The 26940-nt window shown below is 44.3% G+C and overlaps 1 protein-coding gene across 1 annotated transcript; it reads left to right on the top strand.

The window, feature by feature from the left end:
* Positions 1–26505, top strand: LOC137347508 (zinc finger protein 271-like). The gene is made up of 6 exons (XM_068011953.1): positions 1–190; positions 12944–13058; positions 14171–14237; positions 20881–20975; positions 22511–22645; positions 22828–26505. Exons 1-6 carry the CDS (start codon positions 1–3, stop codon positions 24107–24109), a joined length of 1884 nt encoding a protein of 627 aa, XP_067868054.1. The 3' UTR covers positions 24110–26505.
* The last annotated feature ends 435 nt before the right edge of the window (positions 26506–26940 follow it).

Here is a 26940-nt window from a genome sequence, read left to right on the forward strand (position 1 = left end):
ATGGCGGAGGATGATCCTTTGGATAGGGAGGCTGGTGAAGTGGAAAGTGAGGACAAGGGGAACCCTGTTGCAGTTCTGGGAGGGAGGGGCGAAGGCACAAGTGTGGGAAATGGGCCGGACACTGTTGAGGGACCTGTCAACCACAGTTCAGAGGAATCCTCGGTTGAGGAAAAAGGAAGACATTTCAGAGGTACTGTTGTGGTAGGTTTCATCAGAACAGATGCATCAGGGATGGAGAAACTAGGAGAATGGAATGGAATCCTTACATGAGGCAGGGTGTGAGGAAATGTAGTCAAGGTAGCCATGGGAGTCAGTGAGCTTATAATAAGTACCAGTGGACAGCCTATCTCCCAAAATGGAGACAGAGAATTGAGGAAGGGAAGGGAAGTATCAGAGATGGACCATGTGAAGGTGAGAGAAGGGTGGAAATTGGAAGAAAGGTTGATGAAATTTTCCAGTTCAGGGAGAGAGCAGGAAGCGGTGCCAATCCAGTCATCAATGTACCGGAAAAAGAGTTGGGGGAGGGGGCCTGAGTGGTTCTGGAACAAGGAATGTTCGACATATCCCACAAAAAGACAGGCATGACTCGGACCCATGCGGGTACCCATAGCAACACCTTTTATTTGGAGGAAGTGAGTGTATTTGAAGGAGAAGTTGTTCAATGTGAGAACAAGTTCAGCCAGGTGGTGGAGGGTGGTGGTGGATGGAGACTGGTTGGGCCTCTGTTCAAGCTGGCAGGCTGTGACTAGTGGAATGCTGCAAGGATCAGTTCTGGGGCCTCAGCTATTTATTATCTATATTCATGACATAGACGGAGACAGAATAATGGATCTAAATTTGCTGATGATACAAAGCATTGTGGGAATGTAAGCTGTGAGGAGGACACAGAGAGGCTGCAAAGAGATAGACAGGTGACATATGGAGTATAATGTAGGGAAGTGTGAGGTTATTCACTTTGGTTGTAAGAATAGAAAGCAGAATATTTTTTAAAAGGCGTAAAACTTGTAAATGTTGATGTTCAGAGAGACTTCGGTGTACTCATACATGCAACACAGAACACAGAAAGTTAGCAAGCAATTAGGAAGACAAATGGCATGTTGGCCTTTATTGAAAGCGAATTGGAGTACTAGAATAAAGAAGTCTTGCTGCAATTGTACAGGGCATTGGTGAGAGCACATCTGGAATACTGCATGCAGTTTTGATCTTTTTAAGGAAGGATATGCTTGTCTTAGAGGCAGTACAGCAGATGTTCACTCAATTGGTCCCTGGAATTGAGAGGGTTGTTCTATAATGAGAGGCTGAGTAAATTTGGTCTATATTCTCTGGAGTTTAGAAGAATGAGAGGTCATCTCATTGAAGCATACAACATTCCAAAGGGGCTGAATGGGGAATCTGGAACACTGGGGCTGAGTCTCAAGTTAAGGATCCAATCACTTAGGACTGAGATGAGGAGAAATTACTTCAATAAAAGGGTTGTGGATCTTTGGAATTCTCTACCCCAGAGGGTTGTGGATGCTCCATCATTGAATATATTTAAGGCTGAGAGAGAGAGATGTTTGGTCTCTCAGGAGATCAAGGCTTATGGAAAGAGTGCTGGAAAGTGGAGTTGAAGCCTAAGATCAGCCATAATCATATTGAAAGGTTGAGCAGGCTCGATGAGCCATATGGACTACTTCTGCCCTATTTCTTATGTACCTCCAGTCCGACCAAAACTTTCTGTTTCCTATCACTCAGCCAATGCTGCGAGACCTTTTATTTCATTGTGTGGGGGGGGGGGGGAGGAAATCAGTAAATGGGGAAGTGAACCAGTAAATGGGGAAATTGGGGAAGGGGACCTGTAAATGGGGGAGGGACATGAGAAAATGGGGGATTGGAAGATGGCAACAGTAAATGGGGAGTGAAGCAGTCAATGGGGGAATGGGGGAAGGCACCAGTAAATGGGAGGATTGAGAGAGGGCACCAGGAAGAGGGCATCAGTAAATGGGGAAGTGAACCAGTAAATGGGGAAATTGGGGGAGGGACCTATAAATGGGGGAGGGGCACCAGCAACTGGGGGATTGGGGATAATGGGGGATAATGTTCACTGTTTTATATTTGGGTCTGGGGGATAATGTTCACTGTTTTATATTCGGGTCTGGGGGATAATGTTCACTGTTATATATTGGGGTGTTGGGGGGGATAATGTTCACTGTTTTATATTCGGGTCTGGGGGATAATGTTCACTGTTATATATTGGGGTGTTGGGGGGGATAATGTTCACTGTTTTATATTGGGGTGTTGGGGGGATAATGTTCACTGTTTTATATTCGGGTCTGGGGGATAATGTTCACTGTTATATATTGGGGTGTTGGGGGGATAATGTTCACTGTTTTATATTGGGGTCTGGGGGACAAATCTGCAAATTTAGCTACCAAGCCATCGCTCCCCTCATCATTGATATAAATTGTAAAAAGTTGTGGCCCTAGCACAGACCCCTGCGGGAATCCACTCGTCACATCCTGCCAATCAGAAAGGGACCCATTTATGCACACTCTCTGTTTTCTGCCAGCCATTCAATCTTCTATTCATGCTAATATGTTATCCCCGACTCCATGTGCTCCTACTTTGCGCAATAACCTTTTATATGGCACCTTACCAAATGCTTTCTGGAAATCCAAGTACAGTACATCAATGGGCTCCCCTTTATCCACAGTACATTTCACTTCTTCAAAGAATTTCAACAAATTGATTAAATATGATTTCCCTTTCATAAAACCATGCTGACTATTCCCGATTCCCTTGAGTTTTTCTAAATGCCCAACTATTGCCTCCTTAACGATCGATTCTGATACCTTCCCCATGATAGACATCAAGCTAACTGGCCTATAGTTACCTGTTTTCTGCCTCCCTGCTGCCCCCTCCCTTCTTGAATAGAGAGGTTATATTTGCTACTTTCCAGTCTAATGGAACCTTTCCAAAATCTAGCGAATTTTGAAAAATTAATACCAACGCATCGACTACCTCATTAACCAACTCTTTTAAGATCCCAGGATGAAGTCCATCAGGACCCGAGGATTTGTCAGCCTGCAGCTCCATCAATTTTCTCAATACTGCTTCCCTGGTGATTGTAATTTCACCTAGTTCCTCTCTTCCTTCCACCTCCTGGTTTAAAGCTATTGTGTTACAACTGAGGCAGGAGCAACGCACTGTCAATTCAGTCCCATCACTCCACAGGTTGCAGCATATTATTAAAGTTTTCCCACCGAATTGGAAAACAGTCAAATTAAACACTCTAGTAATCCCCAGAATAAAACAGACCAAACCATCTTTAGACAACAACAGATTAACTATTTATTAAAACTAAATCTTAAACATTATTAAGATAAACCTATGTCAAAAGACCTTATAACTTCTTATTTTAACCTAACTCCTGCATTGACACACATACAAACAAAATCAATGGTTAACCCGTTTTTTAAAAAAAGATTTTTTTTTAATTAGCTGTTTCTTAAGAATAAATAAATAACTGGGTTGTTAGTCTTTGTGGGTTATGTTCCTGTTGGATGAGGTATGCTAGCATAAAAATAATCAAATGCCACTCAAAGTCTCCATGCAGATTTGATGAAACAGTCCTTCAATAGATAGGCATTTAAAGCACTTCAACTGCAGCAGGTATCAAACAGTTCTTTAAACAAGGAGTATAGCAATGGGTCTAAATGCTGACAGTCTCTCAATCGAAACTGTACTGCGATTTCCAGAAAACACAATCAGTCAAGAGAGATTCAATCTTGAAACAAAGACATCTTGGATTGGAAGTATAGAAAAGGAATTTTTGCTATCTCCAGTAATACAAATGGTCTCGTCAAAGACTTTTTTCTTCCAAAGGCAATTAACATATCCTTAGCTCATTTTAGAATTTCGACTGAGAGAAATAGACAGCTCTTTTCCTCCAGTAAGCACACTTCGCTGGTGTCTCTCAAAACTGGTTTTAGCTGGTTTTTGCACACAGTCAAATTGAAACATTATACCATGTGACCTCCTCACTCTCCTGCTGTTGCCCAGGTAACAACTGCAACTGTGGCACACTATTCACAGAAATCTAAAACATCTCTCTCTGTCTTAAAGGCACACTGTCTTATGAGAAAAGGTTGGACAAGGTTGGCATGATTTCATTGGAGTTTAGAAGAGTGAGGATAGACCTGATTCAAGTATATAATATAAAACAGTGACCATTATCCCCCAGACGTCAGTGTAAAACACTGAACATTATCCCCCAGACCTGAATATCCAACAGTTAATATTATCCACAGACCTCAATGTAAAACTGAATATTATCCCCCCAGACCTCAATATAAAACTGTGAACATTATTTCCCCAGATCTCAATATAAAACTGTGAACATTATCCCCCAGATCGGAATATAAAATTATGAACATTATCCCCCCAGACCCGCCTGTAAAACAGTGAGCATTCTCCCCCCCCCCCCCACCCCCTGAATATAAAGCAGTGAACATTATCCCCCAGACCCCAATATAAAACAGTGAACATTATCCCCCAGACCCAAATGTAAAACAGTGAACATTATACCCCCCCAGACCCAAATATAAAACAGTGAATGTTTTCTCCCCAAGACCCCAATATAAAACTGTAAACATTCTCCCCCCAGACCCCAATATAAAACAGTGAACATTATCCCACCCCAAGACCCCAATATAAAACAGTGAACATTATCCCCCATCCCCCATTTTCTGGTGCCCCTCCCCCATTTATAGGTCCCTCCCCCAATTTCCCCATTTACTGGTTCACTTCCCCATTTACTGATGCCCTCTTCCTGGTGCCCTCTCTCAATCCTCCCATTTACTGGTGCCTTCCTCTATTCCCCCATTGACTGGTTCACTCCCCATTTACTGTTGCCAACTTCCAATCCCCCATTTTCTGGTGCCCCTCCCCCACTTACAGGACCCCTCCCCCAATTTCCCCATTTACTGGTTCACTTCCCCATTTACTGATTCCACCACCCCCCCGCTCCCCTCCCCGCATCCCCCCCCCCCTCCCCCACAGTGGAATAAAAGGTCTCGCAGCATTGGCTGAGTGATAGGAAACAGAAAGTTTTGGTCGGACTGGAGGAACATAAGAAATAGGGCAGAAGTAGTCCATATGGCTCATCGAACCTGCTCAACCATTCAATATGATTATGGCTGATCTTAGGCTTCAACTCCACTTTCCAGCACTCTTTCCATAAGCCTTGATCTCCTGAGAGACCAAACATCTCTCTCTCTCAGCCTTAAATATATTCAATGATGGAGCATCCACAACCCTCTGGGGTAGAGAATTCCAAAGATCCACAACCCTTTTATTGAAGTAATTTCTCCTCATCTCAGTCCTAAGTGATTGGATCCTTAACTTGAGACTCAGCCCCAGTGTTCCAGATTCCCCATTCAGCCCCTTTGGAATGTTGTATGCTTCAATGAGATGACCTCTCATTCTTCTAAACTCCAGAGAATATAGACCAAATTTACTCAGCCTCTCATTATAGAACAACCCTCTCAATTCCAGGGACCAATTGAGTGAACATCTGCTGTACTGCCTCCAAGACAAGCATATCCTTCCTTAAAAAGATCAAAACTGCATGCAGTATTCCAGATGTGCTCTCACCAATGCCCTGTACAATTGCAGCAAGACTTCTTTATTCTGGTACTCCAATTCACTTTCAATAAAGGCCAACATGCCATTTGTCTTCCTAATTGCTTGCTAACTTTCTGTGTTCTGTGTTCTATGTATGAGTACACCGAAGTCTCTCTGAACATCAACATTTACAAGTTTTACGCCTTTTAAAAAATATTCTGCTTTCTATTCTTACAACCAAAGTGAATAACCTCACACTTCCCTACATTATACTCCATATGTCACCTGTCTATCTCTTTGCAGCCTCTCTGTGTCCTCCTCACAGCTTACATTCCCACACTGCTTTGTATCATCAGCAAATTTAGATCCATTATTCTGTCTCTTCGTCTATGTCATGAATATAGATAATAAATAGCTGAGGCCCCAGAACTGATCCTTGCAGCATTCCACTAGTCACAGCCTGCCAGCTTGAACAGAGGCCCAACCAGTCTCCATCCACCACCTGGCTGAACTTGTTCTCACATTGAACAACTTCTCCTTCAAATCCACTCACTTCCTCCAAATAAAAGGTGTTGCTATGGGTACCCGCATGGGTCCGAGTCATGCCTGTCTTTTTGTGGGATATGTCGAACATTCCTTGTTCCAGAACCACTCAGGCCCCCTCCCCCAACTCTTTTTCCGGTACATTGATGACTGGATTGGCACCGCTTCCTGCTCTCTCCCTGAACTGGAAAATTTCATCAACTTTTCTTCCAATTTCCACCCTTAGCTCACCTTCACATGGTCCATCTCTGATACTTCCCTTCTCTTCCTCAACTTCTCTGTCTCCATTTTGGGAGATAGGCTGTCCACTGGTACTTATTATAAGCTCACTGACTCCCATGGCTACCTTGACTACATTTCCTCACACCCTGCCTCATGTAAGGATTCCATTCCATTCTCCTAGTTTCTCCATCCCTGATGCATCTGTTCTGATGAAACCTACCACAACAATACCTCTGAAATGTCTTCCTTTTTCCTCAACTGAGGATTCCTCCGAAATGTGGTTGATAGGTCACCTGGGGGATAATTTATATTTGGGTCTGGGGGATAATGTTCAGTGTTTTACACTGACGTCTGGGGGATAATGGTCACTATTTTATACTCTTATATACTTGAATCAGGTCTATCCTCACTCTTCCAAACTCCAATGAAATCATGCCAACCTTGTCCAACCTTTTCTCATAAGACAGTGTGCCTTTAAGACAGAGAGAGATGTTTTAGATTTCTGTGAGCAGTGTGCTACAGTTGCTGTTGTTACCTGGGCAACAGCCGGAGAGTGAGGAGGTCACATGGTATAATGTTTCAATTTGACTGTGTGCAAAAACCAGCTAAAACCAGTTTTGAGAGACACCAGCGAAGTGTGCTTACTGGAGGAAAAGAGCTGTCCATTTCTCTCAGTCGAAATTCTAAAATGAGCTAAGGACATGTTAATTGCCTTTGGAAGAAAAAAGTCTTTGACGAGACCATTTGTATTACTGGAGATAGCAAAAATTCCTTTTCTATACTTCCAATCCAAGATGTCTTTGTTTCAAGATTGAATCTCTCTTGACTGATTGTGTTTTCTGGAAATCGCAGTACAGTTTCGATTGAGAGACTGTCAGCATTTAGACCCATTGCTATACTCCTTGTTTAAAGAACTGTTTGATACCTGCTGCAGCTGAAGTGCTTTGCATGCCTATCTATTGAAGAACTGTTTCATCAAATCTGCATGGAGACTTTGAGTGGCATACCTCATCCAACAGGAACATAAACCACAAAGACGAACAACCCAGTTATTTATTTATTCTTAAGAAACAGCTAATTTAAAAAAAAAATCTTTTTTTTAAAAACGGGTTAACCATTGATTTTTGTTTGTATGTGTGTCAATGCGGGAGTTAGAATTAGAATTAGAATTAGAATTAGAACATTACAGCGCAGTACAGGCCCTTCGGCCCTCGATGTTGCGCCGACCTGTGAAACCATCTGACCTACACTATTCCATTTTCATCCATATGTCTATCCAATGACCACTTAAATGCCCTTAAAGTTGGCGAGTCTACTACTGTTGCAGGCAGGGCGTTCCACGCCCCTACTACTCTCTGAGTAAAGAAACTACCTCTGACATCTGTCCTATATCTATCACCCCTCAACTTAAAGCTATGTCCCCTTGTGTTTGCCATCACCATCCGAGGAAAAAGACTCTCACTATCCACCCTATCTAACCCTCTGATTATCTTATATGTCTCTATTAAGTCACCTCTCCTCCTCCTTCTCTCCAACGAAAACAACCTCAAGTCCCTCAGCCTTTCCTCGTAAGACCTTCCCTCCATATCAGGCAACATCCTAGTAAATCTCCTCTGCACCCTTTCCAAAGCTTCCACATCCTTCCTATAATGCGGTGACCAGAACTGCACGCAATACTCCAGGTGCGGTCTCACCAGAGTCTTGTACAGCTGCAGCATGACCTCGTGGCTCCGAAACTCGATCCCCCTACTAATAAAAGCTAACACACCATATGCCTTCTTAACAGCCCTATTAACCTGGGTAGCAACTTTCAGGGATTTATGTACCTGGACACCAAGATCTCTCTGCTCATCTACACTACCAAGAATCTTCCCATTAGCCCAGTACTCTGCATTCCTGTTACTCCTTCCAAAGTGAATCACCTCGCACTTTTCCACATTAAACTCCATTTGCCATCTCTCAGCCCAGCTCTGCAGCCTATCTATGTCCCTCTGTACCCTACAACATCCTTCGGCACTATCCACAACTCCACTGACCTTAGTGTCATCCGCAAATTTACTAACCCACCCTTCTACACCCTCTTCCAGGTCATTTATAAAAATGACAAACAGCAGTGGCCCCAAAACAGATCCTTGCGGTACACCACTAGTAACTAAACTCCAGGATGAACATTTGCCATCAACCACCACCCTCTGTCTTCTTTCAGCTAGCCAATTTCTGATCCAAAGCTCTAAATCACCTTCAACCCCATACTTCCGTATTTTCTGCAATAGCCTACCGTGGGGAACCTTATCAAACGCCTTACTGAAATCCATATACACCACATCCACTGCTTTACCCTCATCCACCTGTTTGGTCACCTTCTCGAAAAACTCAATAAGGTTTGTGAGGCACGACCTACCCTTCACAAAACTGTGCTGACTATCGCTAATGAACTTATTCTTTTCAAGATGATTATAAATCCTGTCTCTTATAACCTTTTCCAACATTTTACCCACAACCGAAGTAAGGCTCACAGGTCTATAATTACCAGGGCTGTCTCTACTCCCCTTCTTGAACAAGGGGACAACATTTGCTATCCTCCAGTCTTCCGGCACTATTCCTGTCGACAATGACGACATAAAGATCAAGGACAAAGGCTCTGCAATCTCCTCCCTAGCTTCCCAGAGAATCCTAGGATAAATCCCATCTGGCCCAGGGGACTTATCTATTTTCACACTTTCCAAAATTGATAACACCTCCTCCTTGTGAACCTCAATCCCATCTAGCCTAGTAGCCTGAATCTCAGTATTCTGCTCGACAACATTTTCTTTCTCTACTGTAAATACTGACACAAAATATTCATTTAACGCTTCCCCTATCTCCTCTGATTCCACACACAACTTCCCACTACTATCCTTGATTGGCCCTAATCTAACTCTAGTAATTCTTTTATTCCTGATATACCTATAGAAAGCCTTAGGGTTTTCCCTGATCCTATCCACCAATGACTTCTCGTGTCCTCTCCTTGCTCTTCTTAGCTCTGCCTTTAGATCCTTCCTGGCTAGCTTGTAACTCTCAAGCGCCCTAACTGAGCCTTCACGTCTCATCCTCACATAAGCCTTCTTCTTCCTCTTGACAAGCGCTTCAACTTCTTTAGTAAACCACGGCTCCCTCGCTGGACAACTTCCTCCCTGCCTCACAGGTACATACTTATCAAGGACACGCAGTAGCTGCTCCTTGAATAAGCTCCACATTTCGATTGTTCCCATCCCCTGCAGTTTCCTTCCCCATCCTACGCATCCTAAATCTTGCCTAATCGCATCATAATTTCCTTTCCCCCAGCTATAATTTTTGCCCTGCGGTATATACCTGTCCCTGCCCATCGCTAAGGTAAACCTAACCGAATTGTGGTCACTATCACCAAAGTGCTCACCTACATCTAAATCTAACACCTGGCCGGGTTCATTACCCAGTACCAAATCCAATGCGGCATCGCCCCTGGTTGGCCTGTCTACATACTGTGTCAGAAAACCCTCCTGCACACACTGGACAAAAACTGACCCATCTAAAGTACTCGAACTATAGTATTTCCAGTCGATATTTGGAAAGTTAAAGTCCCCCATAACAACTAGCCTGTTACTCTCGCCCCTGTCGAGAATCATCTTCGCTATCCTTTCCTCTACATCTCTGGAACTATTTGGAGGTCTATAAAAGACTCCCAACAGGGTGACCTCACCTCTCCTGTTTCTAACCTCGGCCCATACTACCTCAGTAGACGAGTCCTCAAACGTCCTTTCTGTCGCTGTAATACTCTCCTTGATTAACAATGCCACACACCCCCCTCTTTTACCATCTTCTCTGTTCTTACTGAAACATCTAAATCCTGGAAACTGCAACATCCATTCTTGCCCCTGCTCTACCCATGTCTCCGAAATGGCCACTACATCGAGATCCCAGGTACCAACCCATGCTGCAAGCTCACCCACCTTATTCCGGATGCTCCTGGCGTTGAAGTAGACACACTTTAAACCAGGTTCTTGCTTGCCAGTGCTTTCTTGCGTCCTTGTAACCTTATCCCTGACCTCACTACTCTCAACATCCTGTACTCTGTCACTACATTTTAGGTTCCCATTCCCCTGCTGAATTAGTTTAAACCCCCCCCGAAGAGCACTAGCAAATCTCTCCCCCAGGATATTAGTACCCCTCTGGTTCAGGTGAAGACCATCCTGTTTGTAGAGGTCCCACCTACCCCAGAAAGAGCCCCAATTATCCAGGAAACCAAAACCCTCCCTCCTGCACCACCCCTGCAGCCACGTGTTCAACTCCTCTCTCTCCCTATTCCTCGCTTCGCTATCACGTGGCACGGGCAACAACCCAGAGATAACAACTCTGTTTGTTCTTGCTCTAAGCTTCCACCCTAGCTCCCTGAATTTCTGTCTTAAATCCCCATCTCTCTTCCTACCTATGTCGTTGGTGCCTATGTGGACCACGACTTGGGGCTGCTCCCCCTCCCCATTAAGGATCCCAAAAACACGATCCGAAACATCACGAACCCTGGCACCTGGGAGGCAACATACCAACCGTGAGTCTCTCTCGTTCCCACAGAACCTCCTATCTGTTCCCCTAACTATGGAGTCCCCAATGACTAATGCTCTGCTCCTCTTCCCCCTTCCCTTCTGAGCAACAGGGACAGACTCTGTGCCAGATATCTGTACCCCATTGCTTACCCCTGGTAAGTCGTCCCCCACAACAGTATCCAAAACGGTATACCTGTTGTTGAGGGAAACAGCCACAGGGGATCCCTGCACTGCCTGCTGGTTCCCTCTCCTTCCCCTGACGGTAACCCATCTACCTACTTCTTTTACCTGAGGTGTGACTACCTCCCCATAACTCCTCTCAATAACCCCCTCCGCCTCCCGAATGATCCGAAGTTCATCCAGCTCCAGCTCCAGTTCCCTAACGCGGTTCTCGAGGAGCTGGAGTTGGGTGCACTTCCCGCAGATGCAGTCAGCAGGAACACTCTTGGCGACCCTTACCTCCCGCATTCTGCAGGAGGAACATACAACTGCCTTAACTTCCATTCCCTCTATTCCATATTCCCAACAAATCTACTGAAAAACCAAAAAAAATGTCAAAACTTGTTAGCTTAGCAATCCAACGGACAGAACTTCTTAAATAAAAAGCTTACCTTATCAACACAACAGAATCCTTTTATGTTGGTTAGAGGAGGAGGGTGAGTGGGAGACACAACATGTGTAGTGTCTCGGGTACAGCCACCACACAAATATATAGTTTTTACTTACCCAGCCGTCCCCTGGTCCTCCGAAAACAAAAGGGAATTAACTTTTAAACTTCCACTGAAATTGACTTCCCAGCTGTAAGCTCGCTCTCGCACCTTCGCTACTGTCAAAGCTGCAGTCACCAAAACTAAAAGGTTAGGTTAAAATAAGAAGTTATAAGGTCGTTCGACATAGGTTTATCTTAATCATGTTTAAGATTTAGTTTTAATAAATAGTTAATCTGTTGTTGTCTAAAGATGGTTTGGTCTGTTTTATTCAGGGGATTACTAGAGTGTTTAATTTGACTATTTTCCAGTTCGGTGGAAAAACTTTAATAATATGCTGCAACCTGTGGAGTGATGGGACTGAATTGACAGTGCGTTGCTCCTGCCTCAGTTGTAACACAATAGCTTTAAACCAGGAGGTGGAAGGAAGAGAGGAACTAGGTGAAATTACAATCACCAGGGAAGCAGTATTGAGAAAACTGATGGAGCTGCAGGCTGACAAATCCTCGGGTCCTGATGGACTTCATCCTGGGATCTTAAAAGAGTTGGTTAATGAGGTAGTAGATGCGTTGGTATTAATTTTTCAAAATTCGCTAGATTTGGAAAGGTCCATCAGACTGGAAAGTAGCAAATATAACCTCTCTATTCAAGAAGGGGGGGTGCAGCCGGGAGGCAGAAAACAGGTAACTATAAGCCAGTTAGCTTGATGTCTATCATGGGGAAGGTATCAGAATCAATCGTTAAGGAGGCAATAGTTGGGCATTTAGAAAAACTCAAGGTAATCGGGAATAGTCAGCATGGTTTTGTCAAAGGGAAATCATATTTAATCAATTTGTTGAAATTCTTTGAAGAAGTGAAATGTACTGTGGATAAAGGGGAGCCCATTGATGTACTGTACTTGGATTTCCAGAAGGCATTTGGTAAGGTGCCATATAAAAGGTTATTGCGCAAAGTAGGAGCACATGGAGTAGGGGGTAACATCTTAGCATGAATAGAAGATTGGCTGGCTGGCAGAAAACAGAGAGTATGCATAAATGGGTCCTTTTCTGATTGGCAGGATGTGATGAGTGGATTCCCGCAGGGGTCTGTGCTGGGGCCACAACTTTTTACCATTTATATCAATGACTTAGATGAGGGGAGCGATGGCTTGGTAGCTAAATTTGCAGATGACACAAAGATAGGTAGGAAAGTATGTTGTGAAGTGGGGAGAAGGAGGTTGCTGCCCGATATAGATAGGTTGAGTGAGTGGGGAAAAATCTAGCAGATGGAGTATAATGTGGGAAAATATGAAGTCGTTCACTTTTGCAGGAAGAATAAAAAAGCAGAATATTGATGAAGGAAGGGCAGTGGATGGTGTCTATAAGGACTTCAGTGAAGCCTCATGGCAGACTGGTAGAAAAGGTGAAGTCACACGGGATCAGAGGTGAGCTGGCAAGCTGGATACAGAACTGGCTTGGTCATAGAAGACAGAGGGTAGCAGTGGAAGGGTGCTTTTCTGAATGGAGGGCTGTGACTAGTGGTGTTCCGCAGGGATCAGTGCTGGGACCTTTGCTGTTTGTATTATATATAAATGATTTGGAGGAAAATGTAGCTGGTCTGATTAGTAAGTTTGCGGATGACACAAAGGTTGGCGGAGTTGCGGATAGTGATGAGGATTGTCAGAGGATACAGCAGGATATAGATCGGTTGGAGACTTGGGCGGAGAAATGGCAGATGGAGTTTAATTCGGACAAATGTGAGGTAATGCATTTTGGAAGATCTAATGCGGATGGCAAGTATACGGTAAATGGCAGAACCCTTAGGAGTATTGACAGGCAGAGAGATCTGGGCGTACAGGTCCACAAACACTGCAAATGGCAGCACAGGTGGGTAAGGCAGTCAAGAAGGCATATGACATGCTTGCCTTCATCGGTCGGGGCATAGAGTATAAAGATTGGCAAGTCATGCTACAGCTGTACCGCTCCTTAGTTAGGCCACACTTAGAATATTGTGTGCAATTCTGGTCGCCACACTACCAGAAGGACGTGGAGGCTTTGGAGAGGGTACAGAAGAGGTTTACCAGGATGTTACCTGGTCTGGAGGACATTAGCTATGAGGAGAGGTTGGATAAACACGGATTGTTTTCACTGGAACGACGGAGGTGGAGGGGCGACATGATAGAGGTTTACAAAGTTATGAGTGGCATGGACAGAGTGGATAGTCAGAAGCTTTTTCCCAGAGTGGAAGAGTCAGTTACTAGGGGACACAGGTTTAAGGTGCGAGGGGCAAAGTTTAGAGGGGATGTGCGAGGCAAGTTCTTGACACAGAGGGTGGTGAGTGCCTGGAACTTTCTGCCGGGGGAGGTGATGGAAGCAGGTACCATAGAGACGTTTAAGAGGCATCTTGACAAATACATAAATAGGAAGGGAAGAGAGGGATACGGTCCCCAGAAGTGCAGAAGGTTTTAGTTTAGACAGGCATCAAGATTGGCGCAGGTTTGGAGGGCCGAATGGCCTGTTCCTGTGCTGTACTGTTCTTTGTTCTACCTAAATGTAGAACGATTGCAGAACTCCAAGGTGCAGAGGGTGTTCTAGCGCATGAGTCACAAAAAGTTAGTATACAGGTAATAAAGGGTAATGGAATGCTATCCTTTATTACGGGAGGAATTAAAAATAAAAGTAAAGATGTTATGCTTCAGTTTTACAGGGCATTGGTCAGACCACATCTCGAATACTCAGTGCAGTTTTGGTCTCCTTATTTAAGGGTGTAAATGCGTTGGAGGCGGCTCAGAGGAGGTTTACTAAATTGATACCTGGAATGAGCAGTTATCTTATGAGAAAAGGTTGGACAGACTGGGCTTATTTTCACTGGAGTTTAGAAGAGTGAGGGGAGACTTAAAGTTTATAAGATCCTGAATGGACATGACAAGGTGGATGTGGAAAGGATGTTTCCTCTTATGGGTGAGTCCAAAACTAGGGGCACTGTTTTAAAATTAGGGATCTCCCTTTTAGGACAGAGATGAGAGAATTTTTTCTCTGAGATTTGTGCGACTTTGGAACTCTCTGCCTCAGAAGGTGGTGGAGGTGAATATTTTTATTGAATATTTTTATGGCGGCGGTAGATAGATTCTTGTTAGGTAAGGAAATCAAAGATTATTGGGGGTAGATGGGAGTGTGGAATTTGAGACACAAACAGATCAGCCATGTAGATACGAGAAGTGGCCCTTATGTGGCCATTAATTGGCCACTTAGGGGCCTCAATTGGCCTGGGGCAGGAAGATCGTCCTTGGCCTTCCCCACCCCCTCCACCAGACTAAATTGGAAGGCTCTGCCCCCCCCCCCCCCCCCCCCCATTGCCTTCCCACACAGTTTTATGGCCCCCAACCTTTTTGTGATTGGAAGCCTGTGACCAGTGGTGTACCGCAGGGATCGGGTACTGGGACCCTTGCTGTTTGTAGTGTACATTAATGATTTAGACATGAATATAGGAGGTATGATCAGTAAGTTCGCAGATGACACGAAAATTGGTGGTGTCGTAAATAGTGAGGAGGAAAGCCTTAGATTACAGGATGATATAGACGGGCTGGTAAGATGGGCAGAGCAGTGGCTCTGGAATTTAATCCTGAGAAGTGTGAGGTGATGCATTTTGGGAGGACTAACAAGGCAAGGGAATATACAATGCATGGTAGGACCCTGGGAAGTACAGAGGGTCAGAGGGACCTTGGTGTATTTGTCCATAGATCACTGAAGGCAGCAGCACAGGTAGATAGGGTGGTTAGGAAGGCATATGGGATACTTGCCTTTATTAGCCGAGGCATAGAATATAAGAGCAGGGAGGTTATAATGGAGCTGTATAAAACGCTAGTTAGGCCACAGCTGGAGTACTGTGTACAGTTCTGGGCACCACACTACAGGAAGGATGTAGTTGCACTGGAGAGGGTGCAGAGGAGATTCACTAGGATGTTGTCTGGGCTGGAGCATTTCAGCTATGAACAGAGACTGAAAAGGCGAGGGTTGTTTTCCTTGGAGCAGAGAAGGCTGAGGGGGGACATGATTGAGGTGTACAAGATTACGAGGGGCATTGATAGGTTAGATAGGAAGAAACTTTTTCCCTTTGTGGAGAGATCAAGAACCAGGAGGCATAGATTTAGGGTAAGGGGCAGGAGGTTTAGAGGGGATTTGAGGAAAATTATTTTCACCCAGCGAGTGGTTGGAATCTGGAACGCACTGCCTGAACAGGTGGTGGAGGCAGGAACATTTAAGAAGTATTTAGATGAGCACTTGAAACACCATAGCATACAAGGCAGGAATATGGGATTAGAATAGTTGGGTGCTGGATGACCGGCACAGACATGATGGGCCAAAGGGCCTGTTTCTGTGCTGTATAACTCTATGACTCTATGTTACGACCAAGGTGAGAGGAGTGCACTCTTTTTTCTGGTTCCAGTTCTCCACAGGTCACAACATCTATATAAATGTTTACCCAGTTCCCGATATGGTCAATCGTATAATCTACTCTTTATCCCAGAATAAAATACACCAATCGGGTTTCTTTAATAAACAACAAAATTACCAGTTTATTATAAATCAAGACTTACAGCACTAACACACAAATTGAAATATGAAAGTTCCCTTTTTAAATTCTCCACACACACTGAAAAAATTGAAGAAATTCACTCTGCAGAGGTCTGTTACAAAAAAATTTTTTTAAAACTACTTTGGCCAAACACTTACTAATTCTTGACGAAAAAGAAACAAGAAATGGAAGGTAGTCAGTTATCCCTTTTGTGGTCTGGCATCTGGGAATACGGAGACGGATCAATGGGATTATTTCAGAAGCAGTCTGTTCTGGAGAGATCGGGAATTATTCTTGTCGGCTTTCTACAAGAAATGTGGCATCAAGGTTTATCTGCCAGCACACACTTGAATCGCATGACTTTTTTCAGCTTCTCAGGAGCTATACGGCACCAGGGATATTTGTTCTCCCAAACTGGATCTTGGTAGGATTTCTTCAAAAAGGGAGAGAAGGAGGTAAGCTGGGTGATTTCTCTTTTCCTTGGCAAGAAAACCCCACCTGTCTTCAAACCGTTCACACAACTGACCTGAAAACAATATCCTAACCCTAAACAGAGAGTCAACCTCCTGACTGCCATAAACCTTGACATGTGGCTTCCCTGTAACCATTTTCCCCAGGTCACCAAGGTTTCTGTTGTTGACTGAGTCCAAACCACAGGTGGTTTTCAGCACAGATGATTTTTAAACATCTTGTTCTGTCGGTGAACTTGGCAAAAAAAAATACATCCATGGAATCTTTTCAGTTTTAACACAAGTCCTCAAGAAAATAAATTAAAAAAAGACAGGATGTTTGTAACAATAGTTCATCAGTCCTACCTGAGTGATTGGTGAGTTTGTGTTTGAAGGACAGAAGGAACACAACAGCTGGACAGTTAGATAAGATGGTCAAGAAGCTCCATGGGATACTTGCCTTTAGTAGCCAAGGCATAGAATATTATTGCAGGGAGGTATTCTGGAACTGTTTAAAACACTGGTTCGGCCACACCTGGAGTACTGCATGCAGTTCTGGTCACTACACTATAGGAAAGATGTTATTACATTAGAGAGGGTGCAGACGAGATTCATGAGGATGTCACCTGGTCTGGAGAATTACAGTGATGAAGAAAGACTGGATAGGTGAGGGTTGTTTTCTTTAGAATAGAGGAGGCTCAGAGGAGAGCTAACTGAAGTGCATAAAATTATGAGGGGTCTAGATAGAGTGGATAGGAAGGCCCTATTCCACTTGGTTGAAGAGTCTATAACCAGTGGGCATAGAATTATACTAAGTGTAGGAGGTTTCAAGGGGATTCGAGGGGAAATGTTTGCACCCAGAGGGTGGTTTGATTTGGAACTCACTGCCTGAAAGGGTGGTAGAGGCAGAAACCCTCAGAACATTTAAAAAGTACTTGGCTATGCACTTGAAGTATCGTAACCAACAAGGCTACAAAGCAAGAGCTGCAAAGTGGGATTAGGCTGGATGGCTTCTCGTCGACTGGTGTGGACACAATGGGCTGAATGGCCTCCTTCCGTGCTGTAAATTTCTATGACTCTGAAGATTCGAGTTCTGCCACGATCATTTTACAGACAGAAATCTGGTTCAAATTAATTAAACCAAATGGCGTTCTCATTCATTCACTGAAGGTGCCATTTTCCTTCAAAACATTGCAAGGATCTTTATTAAAATACATATTTCTTGCTTTTTTCAGTGTTTATTTCTAATTCTTTTTACATTTTGTTTAGTATCTAACATGTCCACAATATCTAATTGATGCTGATAAATCTTAATGTTTCCAATTAGAAAAAGGATGCTTCGCGTCAATCGTTTTAATAGACTCCAGCAGATGTTATTCTGATCAGTTTACAAGTCAGTGATCTCCCCAGGCAGCCAACTAAAGAAAGCAGAATCAAATTCACTGTGAGCAGGGTTTGAACCTGCACAGGGAAACCCCCACTGAGAAGCTATATGTCAAGGTTTATGGAGGTCAGGAAGTTGACTCTCTGTTTAGGGTTTGGATATTGTTTTCAGGTCAGTTGTGGTGTGAATTGGTGTGATCCAGCACCTTGATTCACAGCTCACTGGGTATTTTCCTCTTTAATTAAATCATCCATACAAAGCATTAGAGAATTGGCCTGCACATATTCTGGGAATTCATTGTCTTTGATGGGTAAGTTGCTGGAGTCTATAATCAAGGATAGGGTGACTGAACACCTAGAAAAATTTCAGTTAATCAGGGACAGCCAGCATGGATTCATGATGGGAAGGTCATGCCTGACAAATCTCATTGAATTTTTTGAAGAGGTGACTAAGGTGGTGGACAGGGGAATGTCTATGGATGTTATTTATATGGAGTTCCAGAAGGCATTTGATAAAGTCCCACATAAGAGACTGTTAATTAAGGTAGAAGCCCATGGAGTTGAGGACAAATTATTGACATGGTTAGGAGGTTGGTTGAGTGGTAGGTGACAGAGAATGGGGATAATGGGTAAATACTCCGATCGGCAGGATGTGACTAGTGGTGTCCCGCAGAGATCTGTGTTGGGGCCTCAATTATTCACATTATTCATTAACGACTTGGGTGATGGCATAGTAAGTCATATATCCAAATTTGCTGATGATGCAGTTAGGTGGCATTGTAGACAGTCTAGATGATAGCATAAAATTGCAAAGAGATATTGACAGACTAGGTGAGTGGGCAAAACTGTGGCAGATGGATTTCAATGCGGGCAAGTGTAGATTATCCATTTTGGACCAAAAAAGGATAGAGCAGGGTACTTTCTAAATGGGAAGAGGTTCAGTACAGTGGATGTCCAAAGAGACTTGGGGGTTCAGGTGTATAGATCTTTAAAATGCCATGAGCAAGTGCAGAAAATAATCAAAAAGACTAATGGAATGCTTGCCTTTATATCTAGAGGATTGGAGGAAAAAGACACAGAGGTTATGCTGCAGCTGTACAAAGCCCTGGTTAGACCCCACTTGGAGTACTGTGAGCAGTTCTGGGCACCACACCTTAGGAAGGATATATTGGCCTTGGAGGGAGTGCAACGTAGGTTTACAAGAATGATACCTAGACTACAGGGGTTAAGTTATGAAGAGAGATTACACAAATTAGGCCCGTTTTCGCTAGAATTTAGAAGGTTAAGGGGTGATCTGATCGAAGTCTTCAAGATATTAACAGGAAAAGACAGGATAGATAAACTATTTCCACTGGTTGGAGATTCTAAAGCTAGTGGGCATAGTCTAAAAATTAGGACCAGACCATTCAGGAGAGATGTTAGGAAGCACTTCTTCACGCAAAGGGTGATAGAGGTCTGGAAATCTCTCCCACAAATAGCAGTTGATGCTAGAACAGTTGTTAATTTTAAATCTGAGATAGGTAGATTTTTGTTAAGCAAAGATATTAAGGGATATGGGCCAAAGGCAGGTATATAGAGTTAGGCTGCAGATCAGCTGCTCAGTCGCCGCTTCTCTTCTGCATTCCACCTGGTGCCCATCTGCTTGCTGCTCTCCTCGTTCACCGCTCGCTCAGCGGGTCCTATAGGGATGTACACTGGCGGGGATTTTACCGAACATAATAAATAAAAGTAAAATACGGCAGATGCTGGAAATCTGAAACAAAAACAAAAAATGCTGGAAATACTCAGCTGATCTAGCAGCCTCTGTGGAGAGAGAAACAAAATTAACGTTTCAGATCAGTGACCGTTCACCAGAACTAGCAAAGGTTAGAAATGTAATAGGTTCTAAGCAAGTGAAGGGGTAAAAAAAGAGAACAAAAGGGGAAGGTGTGTGATAGGGCAGAGGGTGATTAAATAACAAAGGTGTCCTGGGACAAAGGCAAAGAGTGTGTTCATGCTTACAGTGAAAGACAAAGTATTAGTCCAGAGAGTGTTAGCAGTGGAATAATGAGCAGCTACATGACTATGCTTTGCCTTTGTCCCAGGACAGCTTTGTAATTTAATCTCGCCTGCCCTATCAAAAACCTTCCCCTTTGTTTTCTCCCCCACCCCTCCCCTTTTTAAAAATTCATTCATGGGGATGTGGGTGTCACTGGCTAAACCAGCATTTATTGCCCATCTCTAATTGCTCACTGAGTCAGCGGCGCTTGAGATGGCTTGGCCATGTGAGCCGCATGGAAGATGGCAGGATCCCCAAAGACACATTGTACAGCGAGCTCACCACTGGTATCAGACCCATCGGCCGTCCATGTCTCCGCTATAAAGACGTCTGCAAACGCGACATGAAATCCTGTGACATTGATCACAAGTCGTGGGAGTCAGTTGCCAGCGTTCGCCAGAGCTGGCGGACAGCCATAAAAGCAGGGCTAAAGTGTGGCGAGTCGAAGAGACTTAGCAGTTGGCAGGAAAAATGACAGAAGCGCAAGGGGAGAGCCAACTGTGCAACAGCCCCGACAAACAAATTTCTCTGCAGCACCTGTGGAAGAGTCTGTCACTCCAGAATTGGCCTTTATAGCCACTCCAGGCGCTGCTTCACAAACCACTGACCACCTCCAGGCGCGTATCCATTGTCTCTCGAGACAAGGAAGCCAAAGATAATTGCTCATGAGAAAGTGGTGGTGAGTTGACTTCTTGAACCACTGCACTCCATGTGGGGTAGGTAACATCCACAGTGCTTAAAACCTAATTCTTTTCTAACCTTTGCCAGTTCTGATGAAGGGCCACTGATCTGAAACATTAACTCTGTTTCTCCCTCCACAGATACTGCCTGACCTGCTGAGTATTTCCAGCATTTTGTGTTTCTACCGAACATTCTCGGCTGCTAACGATTTTACCCATCATGCCACAGGAGACAGGTGCGCATGCGCGATGCGGAAGTGTTTTGGAGTATGCGCAGTGCGGAACAGTGTTTTGGAGTATGCGCAGTGCGGAACAGTGTTTTGGAGTATACGCAGTGCAAGTGATGGCGGCTGCTTGTGATTGGCATCTGTTGCTGGTAAGCGGTAGTGCCGGTGGAGGGAGCGATGGAGCCGGTGGGTGGGTGAGGAAGCTTCAGAAAAAAATCGGTGTAGGCCTTAACTCCCCCAATAAGAAATTCCGGACCCCATGTTTGCACCGAGTGGGGCGGCTTCTCCCGGTGACAGGTCTGGGTTAGTGGCCGCCATCTTTCCAGCTCCTTTGGAAGAGCTAATGATTAATAAACTTGTAATATCAAAGGGCCAAACTTTAAAGGAAACTGAGCTCAGTTATAAAGGGGCCTGGGGGAGGGGAGGGGAGGGGAGGGAGGAACCATTTGGGACACAGCACAGGACAGGAGGTTACCCGCTCCCTGGTTCCACAAAGACTCCCCTTGGACTGGGCCACACCGGGGTAGGGCTGGCTCAAGGTGCAGGAAGCTGTGGAGTGGGGGGGTTTGACTGACAGGCCTGGGGAGGGGGATATCAGGGCAGGTACACACACTGCTCCCCCTTTTCCTCCTGGGATGTTTTACTGGAGTTGTGTTGGTGAGTGTTTCAAAACTGTCTCCCTGTCCCATGTAACTGGTAATGTAACTGGATTGTAGGTTGCTGTGAGTGTTGGACTATATTGCTTCTCCTCATTCTTCCTCCTCCTCCCACTCTGCGTTCCAGGCAGCAAGTTCTGATGGCTCAATGTGCCTGAAATGTTAACTCTGTTTCTCTCTCCACAGATGCTGCCAGATTTGCTGAGTATTTCCAGCATGTTCCCTTTTTGTTTAAGAATTCCAGCATCCGCAGTATTTTGTTTGTCTTTTCTGAATTTCTATCCTGGACTGACAGTGATGGTTTTTGTAAACTCCCTTTGCCGGGACGTAGAAAGGGAGGATTTACACACAGCAAACTCAAACCAAGAGAAATGTTTGCCTCTTCTGAATTTCTACCTTGAACTAACAGTGATGGCTTTTGTAAACTGACAGATTACACCCTGTAGGAAAAGTTGAACAGGTGGGGGCTTTTTTTTTCAGAAAAGAGGAGGCTTAGCAGTAACTTGATGGAGGTCTAATAAATTATGAATGGGGTAGATGTGGAGAATATTTCCACTTATAGGAGAATCCAAAACTTGGGGCAATAAATGGAAGATAGTTACCCAATGAGGAAATAAGGAGAGATTTCTTTATTCAGAAAGTGGTTAGAATGTAGAACTCCCTAGTACAGGAAATGGTTGAGGTAAATAATTAAGATACTTTCCAAAGGAAACTGAATGAGTCCATGAGAGAAAAGGGAATGGAAAGATATACTGAAAGGCTGGGATGAGGTGGATGGAATGGGAGGAGACACACGTGGAGTATCAACCACAGCCCAGAATAAGTGGACTGAATGGCCTGTTAATGTATTGTTTATTCTGTGTAATCCTATGTAATCTCCTTTTACAGGATATTAGAAGGGCAGGATTTGCAGATGGGAAACTCAAACCAAACATCACATCAAGATCTACAGTCACTCGATTCATCACCTGAATATCATCGACTTTGGAATGTTCTGTCTGTGGGAAAAGATCTCAAACATCAGTGTGACTAGAAAAGCACTGGGAGAGACACACCCGAGTGAGAGTGTTCCAGTGCAGTGACTGTGGAAAGAGCTTTAATTAGTTACACAGTCTGAAAAAACATCACACCATTCACAGCAGGGAGAATTTGTACACGTGTTCTGTGTGTGGATGAGGCTTCAACTAATTATCCAACCTGGAGAGACACAAGGATGCCAACACCACGGAGAAACCGTGGAAATGTGGAGACTGTGGGAAGGGATTCAGTTATCCATCAGAGCTGGAAACTCATCGACGCACTCACACTGGGGAGAGGCCATTCACCTGCTCCGTGTGCGGGAAGGGATTCACTCGTTCATCCAGCCTCTATACACACCAGCGAGTTCACACTGGGGAGAGGCCTTTCACCTGCCTTCAATGTGGGAAGGGATTTAAGGCTTTATCGCATCTTCTGTCTCACAAATGGGTTCACACTGATAAGAGACCGTTTAAATGTTCTGAATGTGAGAAGAGCTTTAAAAGTACAAAGGATCTACAGACTCACCAACGCACTCACACTGGGGAGAGGCAGTTCACCTGCTCAGTGTGTGAGAAGGGGTTCACTCACTTATCCCACCTTCTGATACACCAGCGCATTCACACAGGGGAGAGACCGTTCACATGCTCAGTGTGTGGGAAGGGATTCACTCAGTCATCCCACCTTCTGACACACCAACTTGTTCACTCTGATAATAGACCTTTTCAATGTTCTGACTGTGAGAAGAGTTTTAAAACTAAAAAAGATTTACTGACCCACCAACGCACTCACACTGGGGAGAGGCCATTTATCTGCTCCGAGTGTGGGAAGGGATTCACTCAGTTATCCCACCTTCTGAGACACCGGCAAGATCACAGTGGGGAGAGGGCATTCACCTGCTCTGTGTGCGGGAAGGGATTTACTGAGTTATCCCACCTTGTGACGCACCAGCGCATTCACACAGGGGAGAGACCATTTACATGCTCTGTGTGTGGGAAGGGATTCAGTCGGTCATCCCACCTCAGTGAACACCAACTTGTTCACACTGAAAAGAGACCTTTTAAATGTTCTGACTGTGAGAAGAGCTTTAAAAGTAAAACGAATCTGCTGGCACACCAACGAGTTCACACTGGGGAGAGGCCATTCACCTGCTCTGCGTGTGGGAAAGGAGTTACTCAGTCCTCCCACCTCCTGACACACCAGCTTGTTCACACTGATAAGAGACCGTTTACATGTTCTGACTGTGAGAAGAAATTTAAAAGTAGAAAGGATTTGTTGACACACCAGCGGGTTCATACTGGACAGAGGCCATTCACCTGTTCCGACTGTGGGAAGGGATTCACGCGTTCATCCACCCTACTGAAACACCAGCAAGTTCACACTGGGGAGAGGCCATTCATCTGCTGTGTGTGTGGGAAGGGATTCACTCAATCATCTCACCTGCTGAGACATCAGCAAGTTCACACATAACTGCAGGGGTTGGATTCTGTTGTTTTTTTTGCTGTGAATGACATCCAACACTGAACCATGACTGTTTCCAGGAGGGTTCCACAGGGCTCAGTACCAGGTCTCTTGCTTTTTGTGATATATATCAATGATTTAGACTTAAATGTAGGGGCGTGATTAAGAACTTTGCAGATGAGACAGAAAGTGGCGGTGTGGTTGACAGTGAGGAAGAAAGCTTTAGACTGCAGGAAGATCTCAATGGGCTGGTCAGGTGGGCAGAGAATGGCAAATGGAATTCAATCTGGAGAAGTGTGAGGTAATGCATTTGGGGAGGGCAAAAAAGGCAAGGGAATACATGATAATTGGAAGGATACTGAGGAGTGTAGAGCAACCATGGAGTGCATGTCCACAAATTCCTGAAGGTGGCCTAACAGGTAGATAAGGTGGTTAAAAAGGCAAATGTGATGCTTGCTTTTATCGATCAAGGCATAGAAGAGTTGGGAGGTTATACTGAAACTGCAATAAACACTTGTTAGGCCAAAGCTGGTGTACTGCATGCAGTTTTGGTCACCACATTACAGGAAAGCGGTGATTGCATGAGAGAGGGTACAGAAGAGATTTACAAGGATGTTGCCAGGAATGGAGAATTTTAGCTGAGAGGAAAGATTCCTTAGGCTAGGGTTGTTTTCTTTGGAGCAGAGGAAGCTGAGGCGTATAAAATTATGAGGGATCGCGATAGAGTGAATAGGAAGGAGCTGTTTCCATTATCAGAGAGGTCAGTAACCATGGTGCATAAATTTAAATTGGCAAAAGGATTAAAAGACAGTTGAGAATCTTTTCACCCAGAGGGTTGGGTGGACTCGGAGGAGGTGGGGTTGTGGGTGTCTGGAACTCACAGCTTGAAAGGGGTGGGAAGAGTGTTTAGCAACACTGGCTGGAGCTCAGAAAGGACAATCTGGGGGGAGGAACACAACTACAGCCTGGGTCAGTCAGAGACACACTGAGAGGAACAAACAGCACGTTGATCTTTCTCATCTCTCCTCACTAACAGCCAAGTCCCGTGCGGGTTAATTAAGTTGTGTAAGAAATGTGTCCCAGCCATTCTCTTCCATTGTTCAGAGCTCCTGGGCACGGAACAGAAGTCAGGAAGAACAACGATGAATGCTGGAAACGTGCTGTCAAATCAGAGATTGATGTAAAACTGGCTTCTGTTCCTTACTGTAAGTGAAATGGTAGGTTTAAGCTTCCAATCTGAAAATGACTGTGGTAATTGTTCTACGAAGATTTAATGTGTTTGTGTAACAGTCCTGAGTCAACCATTTTAAGGCAAGTATTAACTCATTTAAAATAAACATATTTAAAATAAATTGGTTAAAGTCTGCATTAAAATTACAGTTGAAGGAGTTTACAGGAGCCTGTTAACTGCTGGCGCAATTATTGTTTCCAGGAATTCTCTGTTTTATTGATGTGTGTGAGTGTTAGACACCAGGATCACTAAAAATACATGACCCAGAACATCCACTGGGGTGTGCTCCCGACAGTTACTCTGGGATCACTCCCGCTGTGGAACTCCACCACTGACCCTGCTGAAGGTTGTAGGCTCAGGGAGTGGGGCCTCCTGAAATGCGCTGTAAGAAAGCTGGATTTCGGTATCCTGATAGATACATAGTGAGGAACCAGAGGAATCCTTACTAAGGAACTGTCTGGGGTTTTACCTGCCAGTGTAGGTCAAGGGGTGAATGATGCCTGACCCCCTCAAACTGTCTTACATTGAACCCAGTTTGGAACAAGATGGAAATCTGAAATAATCTGAAGAAGAGTCACTGACCTGAAACGTTAACTCTGCTTCTCTCTCCACAGATGTTGCCAGACCTGCTGAGTATCTCCAGCATTTCTTGTTTTTATTTCAGATTTCCAGCCTCCGCAGTATTTTGCTTTTATTATTATATTGGAACAAGATGGATTCTGTTTCCAGGAGAGTACGGGCAAACATCGCCCACAATTGAGGACAAAAGCAGCCATTAGAGAAGCTGAGAGATTTTTGGAAAAGAAGATGTGGTAATAGCGAAAGCTTTTCCAGCTACGCCAAGAATCATAAATATTCTAACATAGTTCCATAGAATTACTTCGAGTATGTAGTTATGTTGAATCGACAGCACTTTATTTTGGGTGAATGGACCCCTTTTTCAAATGGATTAGTAATTACTAACTCCATACCTAAATTTTACTATATATTCCTTATACACTTACATTTCTGAATGCAAATTTCATCAGTGTCCTGTTAAAAGGACTTGCAGGAAAGTTTTCCAGGACTGTCCAATATAGTGAACATTGATGTGATTAGTGATGTGAAAACTTTTATCCTGCCTTCAGCTGAAAGGGAACCCAACAGGAAATATCTGCCGAGTCTCATTGTAAAATTAATTAAATGATGAAAATGATACATTTGAGTTTAATTTGCCTTTATATCACCTCCCAGTGGCCTGTCCTATCACTGCCAGTGCTACCAGCCCCAATAACATGGGTCATCTCGACATCCATGAGTGAGAAAGACAATCCCAGATCTGACTTGTTCCGTATTAAATTTTGTTTTAATTGAAGGGCCTCACTTCACTCCTGGGGGTGGTTTGTTTCTTGAGGGTAAGATTATTATTAAAATGTCAACACACACAGAAACACAGAGAGCAGGAATAGGCCATTCGGCCCTTTGGGCCTGCTCCGCCATTCAAAAACTATCATGGCTGATCGTCTACACACTGTTCACCCATTGTTCTCCTGGATGCACCCAACCTCATTGTTGGGATTAAGTGTTTATGAAGGGGAGGTCCTGTCTACACCACCCTTGTTCCATAACT

The sequence above is a fragment of the Heterodontus francisci genome, chromosome 32 (assembly GCF_036365525.1).
Source record: "Heterodontus francisci isolate sHetFra1 chromosome 32, sHetFra1.hap1, whole genome shotgun sequence".
In the NCBI taxonomy this organism is placed as follows: domain Eukaryota; kingdom Metazoa; phylum Chordata; class Chondrichthyes; order Heterodontiformes; family Heterodontidae; genus Heterodontus; species Heterodontus francisci.

What these genes read in the sequence shown, in the direction of transcription:
- LOC137347508 (XM_068011953.1), top strand. Translation starts at nt 1, where the DNA reads ATGGCGGAGGATGATCCTTTGGATAGGGAGGCTGGTGAAGTGGAAAGT. An exon ending in CATCATGCCACAGGAGACAG is followed by an intron (nt 20,976 to 22,510) that starts GTGCGCATGCGC and finishes CTCCTTTTACAG; the next exon opens with GATATTAGAAGGGCAGGATT. An exon ending in GGAAAAGATCTCAAACATCA is followed by an intron (nt 22,646 to 22,827) that starts GTGTGACTAGAA and finishes CAACCTGGAGAG; the next exon opens with ACACAAGGATGCCAACACCA.